Source organism: Mus pahari, chromosome 9, assembly GCF_900095145.1.
Source record: "Mus pahari chromosome 9, PAHARI_EIJ_v1.1, whole genome shotgun sequence".
NCBI lineage: Eukaryota > Metazoa > Chordata > Mammalia > Rodentia > Muridae > Mus > Mus pahari.
This window is the reverse complement of record NC_034598.1, coordinates 91521051-91530844: the sequence shown is the minus strand read 5'-3', so window position 1 is coordinate 91530844 and position 9794 is coordinate 91521051. Positions and strand designations below refer to the sequence as shown.

The following is a 9794-nucleotide window of genomic DNA, read 5'->3' as shown; positions in this document are numbered from 1 at the left end:
TACCATGTGTCCATTAAAGGTTCTTCTTCGTCCTGTCTGGGTTTCTAAATGCTTGAGCTTGTATGTAAAGTTTTCATTATTCTGTCCTGTTGGGGCTGCTTCATTGAACAAGTGGGCTTCCTACATAGATAAGGGCATCCAGTAAATAATTGTCCTTTGGACATTCTTGTGAGAAGTGAGGGAGGAGAAAAAGGATGAGAAGAACTTTTTAGAATATTTTTTATTCATTGACAACTTCATATACCTATACAGTTTATCTTGGTTATATCCAACCCAACTTGAAACATGTCATGTATGTATATAACCTGTTCTGCTCAGTTAGTGCTGCATTTGTGTGGGTCTGGGAGAATGAAAACTTACTACAAAGCTGATATTTCAAGTCAGTGTAAAATGAGTCAAGATGTCAGGACTGGCTACTTCCAAAAAAGTTAGATTTAGCATCAAATCATATATGAGGGTAAATTATATACACATTAAAGATTGTGACTGTAAAATAGCAAAATTATAAGGGCATCATACTAAAATTTCATGTTTAATAACATAATTGAGAATAACCCCCTACCACCCCCTATAAAGCCTGAAATCAGAAACATAAAAGCAAAACTTGAAGGTAATTTAAAGTCTTGAAGGTAATTTAAAGTCTAGAAAGCCCAGGGTAGACACTTAGAACCTGAAACAGTGTATATCCTAAGTAAACAGTGGTCTCTCACAAGGCAGTGAAAGCAGAGACAGAGATGGAAGCCAAATACCACATAACAAGGCAGCCAGCAGATACCGGAGGGGCATTAGTGGGTGTGGCCAGGGCCTTGTGTACCTGTCATCCTCAGAGGAGACTGGCTGGTTCTCACTGAGTCTTTCCTTTATTGGCCAATGTATGTACTTATGTATGTATGTAACCTGTTGAGTTCAATTAGTGCTTCCAATATAACATGCAAACCCTTATCAAACTGTAACTTCATATTTGTGTATATTGTATGACAGTTACATTTTTTTAAAAAAGTCTTTTGAGTAGTTTTCTCTGCACTATATAGAAAGTGAATCAGAAAACAGGGTTTAAATATCTTATACAAAGTTGTCATGTTAAATGAATCTATTTGTGTGTTTAGTTGTATTGAGCTATGGTAATTATAACCAGCTTGTGTATTGCAGTGTATTGCTGTATTGGAGTGTATTGCTGTGTATCCACTGCTCTGTGTGAGGCCCTCAGTGCCTGTTACAGGGCCTCACTTGGGGTGGAATATGTAGTGTCAATAAAATCTTTCCTCTCAGCTTTGTGTCAGTAAAGTTCTTGGGCTTAAATATCAGTTGATTCCTGATTCATGGTTCTGAAGAAACAGAATATGTTTCTAGCAGATTCAGATCTCTGGACTTCCCACCATTCTCGTCCACTTGTGGTTTAGGAAGGGGTGTGTGATGAGCCTTCCTAGCCAGAAGTGCAGACAGACTGTAGTGAGTGTCAGGGTGGCATGTCTCGGAGGTCATGGATACACTGATTAGGTATGAGAGTTGGGAGGGAAACAGACAGACACAGAGAGACTGAGCACACAGAAAGAGCAAAGCTTGGCTCTCTCAAGTGCCCTCCTCACATTACTTAGGCTCCTGTCCTGTGGCAGAGTACATTTCCATGTTGGATAGACCCTTCCTTTCCATTTAACTTGCCATGCACTGGGGTCATGGATGCCTAGGTCCTATGCCACGAGTACTGCCTCTGACACCCTCTAGACCCCATTCCAACCCAGCCTCTTCATTATTTTGGGGACCACCTATCTCTCTAGTTATCGCAAGAAATTAATGGATTGCTGCACATCAGTTCTGTGCTCAGGAATTCCCCTTTGTCTGGTTGCCTGTCAGTGGTGACAATCGAACTTGAGTCACAGTGGGAAACCTTGTGAGCCCCGCACAGGATCAGTGGCACGATGCAGCTCGTTGGGAGGGCATTCCACCACTACACCAAGTCAGTCACAGAGCTTACCATCATCTTACATGTAACAAATGGAGACAGGAGGTCACTGACTCCCCTGACTACACACAGCCAGTGAGCAGCAGACGCAGCAGTGAGAACCAACATGTCCTGTAAACAGCAAAGTAAGCATCCAGGGAAAGGTGACCCTTTTCCTGGTGCCACTGACATATTTTAAATGTTGGTTTTGTTTTTCTGGTTTTGATAGAGGGTCTGTTAGTGTGACCCAGGCTGGCCTCACACTTTCTGCATAGCCTAGGTTGAACTCAGGTCAACAATAAGGACCCTGCCCTGTCCTCCAGAGTCTGGTGTTGCAGGCATGAACCACTCACTATGTGTGCCTAGCACCATTTTTCATTGCACGGCAGTTGGCAGCAACCTGCTGTATTATGCACTGTGTAAGAAGAATGGGCACGGAAGAGTAGTCCGAGCCTTGATTATTGAGACATATAGGAAGTTTATTCATCCATCAGTTAACTTCATTGACTAAGGAACTGCCTAGGAAGTTCATGAATCTCATCAATTTATGGCCGTATTTCTAGAGTAGTTATGGAAAGATTTAAATTTAATTGAATATTTACATGAATTATGAAGCACAGAGTCCTTGTAATGAGGCTTTTGCGGAAGGCACTGCTACTCCTGTTTAACACATGAGGAGGCCAGACCTCAGACAAGTTGGGTAGTTTTCCCCAACTCACACAGTAAGCTGGTGTAGTGTGACCATGATTGGCCATCACAGGCTGTTTACTAGGATTTAAAGTAGAGGATCAAAGATGATGCCAACAATTGGGTGTCCTCTGAACTTTACAGTACTTTGTACCATGTAGGTAAATGTGGAAGAAAGGCTCAGAAGCTGCCTGACTGTCACAGTGGGTTACAAAATAGTCAAAGGCACAAAGACCAATCTTCTCATGGAAGAAAGGAAGAGAGCAGGGGTCACATTCTCTGTAGGATACACTGTTGTTTGAATGCATAGCTAAAGAAAGGCTTGTCAGTGTTCAGTATATACGTCTTGGGGCTTGAGACCCAGAACTCTTTAAGTGTGCCTGTGAGTGAGGTCAGCATGTTCAGGATGGGTGACCTGGAAGAGCATAGACATTCCTGGGAGGGAGGGAGCTTTGAAAAACATACAGCACCCAATGTTGTTAAAAAGAGATAAGCTATTTGGTGATAAAAAGTGTACTGGAATTTTTTGAGGCCCCCAGTCAGGTAAATGCTCATACAAGTGGTCTAACCCTCTTCTTGGTCCTTGTATCTACTTGGTGGCTTCCAGATGGCCCTTTCTTCCTCATCACCGTCAGGGTCTTCAGCTCCTGAAGTGTTGAAGTGGGCTGTCCCTCAAAGGTTTCCTGATGCCTTCCTCTAATACTCGAGTGTCACTGTTTTGATTTTCAGGTATTCACTCAGGGCCTCCTCACCTGGGGAGAGAAGCAGAGCCAGTAGAACGTGCACAATGATGAAGATCTGTGGCCTAGGCCAGTGCTGTTCAGGTTCACCCAGATCATCCCAGGGCCTTGCTGACTTGCACATGAGAAGGCCCAGAGACCAGCCATCCCTAACTATCTTCGCCCAGTGCAGATGTTTGGGGACCGTAGACCATGATGAACAGTAAGGGCTTAGATAGTCTACCAGGCCCTCTCAGGACTGGTATGTTGGATGGCAAGTCTCAGTGCCAAACCTTCATCCTGTTTCCCTGATTGATGAATTCTACCTGTGTCTCCATTTTCCAATCATGTGCTCAGGGTGTTATCTGTTGCATTACAGTAAACCAAGCAGCGTGGATTACAGGGAGGGAAGCTTGGGGACATTTCACTTTCAACTCACTGCAAAGAGGAAGGAAGTGCAGCTTACATTGCTGGGTAGAGACAAGACCATAGGATAGGCTTAGGGCAAAGCACCACAGGGAAGCTAATGAATGTGATAGATGCTATGCTGCCAAATGTGTCCCCTTAGAGTAACCCAGACAGAATTCCGAACTCTCGTTCCTAGCTTACTCCAGAGCAATCAAATCAGATATCTGTGTCCTTTAAGCTCCTAGGTAACCGTAATCTGAGAGAGAGCCAGGAGTGAGACTACACTGATCTAAGGAGGTATCAAACTTGGAGAGGGATGAACTGTAGTGTCTTCTAGTAAAATAAGTCTTTGCCTGTCAGTTAAACTGGAAACAAGCAGAAATGGTTGCTTCCAACCATGTTTTAGACCCAGGGATGGAAATAAATGCTTCTTAATCCCTGTAAATACACTTATCGAAAGTCATTAGGGAAGAGAATCTAATATCCCAAATGAGGCAAATTTGCAGATAACTTCCAGCAAATCAAATGTTTTCTATTCCAGTCATTAGAGACTCACGTAGCCCAGGCTGGCCTTGCATTTGCTGTTTGGCCAATCTTGCTTCTTAAGCGCTGGATTACAGGGGTGGGCCACCACACAATGTGCTCACCTCTTACGTGTGTTTTTACACCTACTACTTTAAATCAGTAGACGACTGTAGAGTAGGAGGTGAGCTCCGCAGTTAGTCTGCCTGGCTTTGACTTCTCTGCCAATGCCTGTCTGTGGGAGTCAGGTCAGTTCACTCGGCCATTCTGAGCCATGATTGCCTGATCTGAACAAATGAGTTCCTAAGACCTGTGTGCTGTGTACACTTGTGCTCAGCAGGTTCAGTACTAGGGCCCAGCACAGCTTCAGTTGATCCAAAGTGGGCTTGAGGTGTTAGCATGATGGCTGACACTGAGGTATGCTGGTGTTGTAGATATCTGATCTTAGAAGCCCCTCAGAACCTTCCTATCTTAGTGACTCTGCAAGACTCAGCTCAGAGACAGGACCAACTCCGGAAGCTACTTAAGTCCCCAAACTGTCTCATTGGTCTCACCGAGTCCCACAGAGCTAAACCAACTTCATTCTAAAAGCCAGATTTGAAAAACCAAACACATTTTAGCTAAAAGACTTTACCTGTAAGGTGGCTGAGTGGGTAAAGGTACTCTCAAGCAAGCCCCGTGACCTGAGTTTAATCTCACATGGGTGACAGGAGAGAACAGACTCGACAATTGTCCCCTAAGCACCACATGTGTGCCACGGTGCACTTACCCATGCACAACAAATACTTAACGCTGTCTTAAGATGTAGTCCATGGTTTTTAAGTTATTTTACCATCCTTTGTTAACTGCTGTGTAGGAGATGCCCTTCGTGGGACTATGTGTTCTTGAGTGATATAACATGGATGCACAGGAGCAACATAAACCACACATACCTAAGTCTTTGCCAAAGCCAGATTGCTTCATTCCACCAAATGGGGCTGCCACGTCCGTCTTGTTGTAGGTGTTAATGAAAACCGTTCCCGCCTCCAGCTTGTCACTCACGTACATGGCTTTGTTGATGTCTCTTGTGAAGACCCCTGAGGCCAAGCCATATTCGGTGTTATTTGCTCTCTGCAACACCCCATCAATGTCCCTGTAAGATGTTTCCAGAAACAGAAGACACCATTAAAAGTACAGAAAAACAAAATTACTTTGCTTGAAGGTTTCCTGCACATTAAAAGGGCAAAACTTCTCTTGACACCTACTGAGACTTTATAAGTTAAAGACTCCGGGCCTGCACTGAAAGCTGTAGGAGATACTATAATATAAAATATTCCCACTCCTCACGCATGGCCTCTGGTGCCTCTTTCAGTGTGACCAGCCTCATGTTGTTTAGTCTTTGAGGATAGTTGGTGAGTTTCCTCTCCCTGGTTTTCAGAGCATGTCTTCTGTATACACCCCTCTCTTCAGATCTCTGCAGGATCAAGGCTCTGCAGTGCTTCCCCTGACCCCTTTCCAGATCCCACCTGTCAGTCTGTCACCTTAGTCTTTGAGACAGGGTCTCTCTTTGAAGCCAGAGCTCACCCATCAGTCTGGATCAGTCTGGGTCAGTCTGGATCAGGCAGCCAGATGATGCTCCTCCTGCTCTGCGCCCCGCCACCACACCTAGCGTTTATAGGTGCGGAGGATCGGCCCTCAGGACTTCATGTTGGCACAGCAAACATTGTATGCACTGAACCATCTCCCCGGCCCCCAGGTGCTCCTAATTATTCAAGCTGTTGACGTATTCTTAGGGTGGAGCATGCTCACTGATCACATACATGCTTTATGTCCAGCACAAGGCAGAGGCAGGGACGTTAACTAGCTGAAACCCAAGTTACACCATACGCCTAAGGAACACACCCATTTTGGAATTTAGAGATGACCATGATAGGCCCGAAGGATTCCTCCTTGGCAAGGTACATGTGGTCTTCCACGCCTGTGAACACAGTGGGTTCCATGAAGAAGCCTGTGAGGAAAAGCAAAAGCATCAATTACAGGCAAACTAGATCTGAATCATCTGCACACAGTTCCTCCAGGGGCTTCCAGCCCTACCCCTAAGAAGAGAGCGGCGTTTCTATTCCACGGTGCCCTTCCTGGCTGCCTACTTTTGTACAAAAACTTAAAGCATGAGAAAGTAGAGAAGGTACTGCGTGAAATAAATAATCCTGAGTTACCATCTTGGACTTGGTATGTCCCCCTCTGACATGGCTTCAAGTAAGACTCAGACTGGAGTTCTCCCTCCCAAGCATTTTAGAACAAGTGAGCCAAAAGAAAAGGCTTTCTAAAACCAACCACAGTAGCAATGACCTCTCACTGACACACGCCCTCGGTTAATTGAGCATCACCCTTTCTGGTTTAAAGACTGAAAGAAATCTACAGGTGCACTCAATGGTTGAATTTCTCATGTCTCTTACTTTAATATTTCCTCCTCCTGCCTTACCCCTCTGTTTTGTTCTGTTGAGACAATGTCTCCCTATTGCCCAAGGTTACCTGGAGCTTGCTATGTAGCCCTGGCTGGTCTTGAACCTCTTTACTTCCTCAACCTCCCAAGTGCTGGAGGTACAGCTGTCTGCTACCCTGCCTGGGAATACCATACATCATCTTAGCGTTCTTAACATGCCATTGCTTTGTCGAGGTGGCATTTGTTTCTCTGTATAGTGTAGTCATCAAAACAATCTTAATAATCGGGGCCTGGAGAGATAGCTCGGTCATTAAGAGCACTTGTTCTTCTGGAAGAGGGCCCGGGTTCGATTTCCTGCACTCACATGGTGGGTGTCTCAAAGCCAGGCATGCATGTGCTGCACAGGTGTACATACAGGTCAAACACCCATACACATAAAAATAAAAAATGGTAAACCATTTTTTTAAAAAAAATATTTTATGTGTTTACCTGCAGGCACAGCATGTGCTTGCTTGGTGCCCACCGAGACCAGAAGAGGGTAAGAACTGGAACTGGAGTTACCATAGCGCGCCACTGTGTAGGTGCTGAGAACCAAACTAAGTCTTTTGCAAGAGCAGCCAGGGCTCTAAATCCCTGATCCGTCTCTCAGTTCCCAATACCTTGATCTAACACCAGCTTCCACAGACCACCATTTTCTTCCCGAACCAATGATATCATCTGTTAGAGAAATGCTAAATGGTGCTTTTTCTACTTTATCCTTTTTTTATTCCAAGAATTCTTCTGTGGAAATGTCCCCCATACTCAGTCTTCTGGAAACTCAATTCATCCAGGAAACACAGGATACATACATTTATTTTTTTTTGCAATTACAAATACTTAAAACAAGGAGCCAGTACACATCAACAGTCAAGACAGTAGCTGTCTCTACTTTGGGAAATCCTAATACCAAGCCTGCCTTGACATCAAGACTCTCTAGGCTTGGCTGGCGGAGATGTAAGTACCCAAGATGACTGCCCGGTGCCTGAGAACACCATCACATCTGTTCTGTGGACAGGCAGGACCTTGCCCCCCCAATGTGGTTCGCCCCCTTCCCTTCTACGCAGGAAACTGGGGCTTAGAAAAACAGTGCCTGTTACTGCACCCCCAGTTTAAAAGTGACCAAGCAGGATATAAAGATAATTTTCTTGTCATGTTTTAAGTACCACTTGGTTTGTTAAGATAACTTAGTGGTTAAAAGTGCTGACTGACCTAGTAGAGGATTCAAGTTTGGTTCCAAGCATTTGAATCTGGTGGCTCCCGGCCACCTGTAACTGCAGCTCCAGAGGGGTGCGGTAGATCTGGATTCTGCGGACACCCGCTTTTACATGCTGTGATGGTTTGTATATGCTCGGCCCAAGGAGTAGCACTATTAGAAGGTGTGCCCTGTTGGACTAGGTGTGTCACTGTGGGCATGGGCTTTAAGATACTCATCTCAGCTGCCTGGAAGCCAGTATTCTGCTAGCAGCCTTCAGATGAAGATGTAGAACTCTCAGCTCTGCCTGCACCGTGCCTGCCTGGATGCTGTCATGTTCCTACCTTGATGCTACTGGACTGAACCTCTGAACCTGTAAGCCAGCCCCAGTTTAATGTCCTTTACAAGTGTCCTTGGTCACGGTGTCTGCTCACAGCAGTAAAACACTAAGACACACACATAGCCACACACGTACACATCCCACTCTAATGTGGGAACGGCTCTGAAACAGAAGGGGCTGCCATCCATTCCAGCTTTGGGGTGGGGTGTGAGCCATCAGGCAGGCCCTCCACCTGAGGGACTCTTACCTGGCCTCTGCACCTGTCTTCCTCCATACACCAGTGTGGCTCCCTCCTTCACCCCAGTCTCGCAGTACTGCAGCAACTTTTCCAAGTGCGCTCTGTGGTTTTGGGGCCCATGGTCCGTAGATCTGTCCAGGGGATCTCCAATTTTCATCTTTTTAATCTCTTCCACCTGTATATATAGTATGCAGCCCACACACAAAAAAATCTGCCATTAGTCATGAAAGTGGATGCCCCTGGCTGAGCCCCTGCACACGGCACATGTTGTACTAAGCAGTTAACAGATGTGTGGTAATTGGCTCTTTGTAGCTACACTGGAAGTAGGTCTTCAATAGTTCCATGTTACAGAAGGATCAACTGAGGCCTTGAAGACGTTAAGTGGCCTGTCTGGTCACACACGGTCACTCTACTGTGGGTTTAAAGGCCAAGTGTTTAAGTGCTATTTACTAACAATTACAAACCAAGCACTGTGAATCAAAATCCTGAATGATAGCCTGTTAAAAGCAAACTCACATTCTGGATCTTTCATTAACATGGCACCCTAAGGTTCTTATTAGCAAAAGAGTTTATAGTGTTCTCCCCCTTTTATTGTTGAGTTCTTTGGGAGAGTCTTAGGGGATAGCTATGACAGAACAGTTGCTGAAATGTTTTTGTTTTAGGGTTTTTTGTTTGTTTGTTTGTTTGTTTTTGAGACAGGTGTCACATAGCCCAGGCTGGCTGAGAATTCACTATGTACCCAGGGCTGACCTGGCCTCTAACCCCAGGATGGAATGTTCTGGTGAGAAGTGCTCACTCCGTTCCTCACTGGCAGATCCACACTTGCTTCTTATCATCTTTGTCTTCAACTCTGTCTACATTTTCTGTTACTCCAATCCAGTGAGAAGAATGGGAGCCACTATGACCCTATAAAGTCAAACATAGGTCTACTTCTGATATCTTGGTGTCTTGCACGAAGCCCTGTGCCAGAGAGATGCTCTGCGAGAGAGGGACCATATCTGCCTGCCTGGTTCTGTATTACCTACACCCAGCACAGTGTCAGGCATTGCTAGGTGCTCAATAAATAGCTGTTGATAGGCTGGCGAGATGGATCAGCTATCTGTCCAGTACTGGAATTACAGGTAATGTGCCTGCACTGGTTTTGTGTGTGTGTGTGTGTGTGTTTGTGCGCGCGCGCGCGCGTGCATGCACGAGTGTGCTAGAGTGTATACATGCAAACTCATTGAATAACTGAGCCACCCGCACCCCCAGCCAGCTCAACTATTACAACACCGCTATTGCTGTCTCA

At 45.3% G+C, this 9794-nt stretch overlaps 1 protein-coding gene across 1 annotated transcript in view; it reads right to left on the bottom strand.

Annotated features, from left to right (window-relative positions):
• Positions 1–315: 315 nt before the first annotated feature.
• The window catches only part of Aldh1l2 (aldehyde dehydrogenase 1 family member L2), a 42108-nt gene continuing 32629 nt past the window's right edge, over positions 316–9794 (bottom strand). Inside the window, exons 20-23 of the mRNA XM_021204666.2 lie at positions 8516–8681; positions 6157–6262; positions 5208–5407; positions 316–3378 (exon numbers count right to left, since the gene is read on the bottom strand). Coding sequence (XP_021060325.1) covers positions 3323–3378; positions 5208–5407; positions 6157–6262; positions 8516–8681 — 528 coding nt within the window. The 3' untranslated portion in view covers positions 316–3322. The remainder of the gene's footprint in view (positions 3379–5207; positions 5408–6156; positions 6263–8515; positions 8682–9794) is intronic.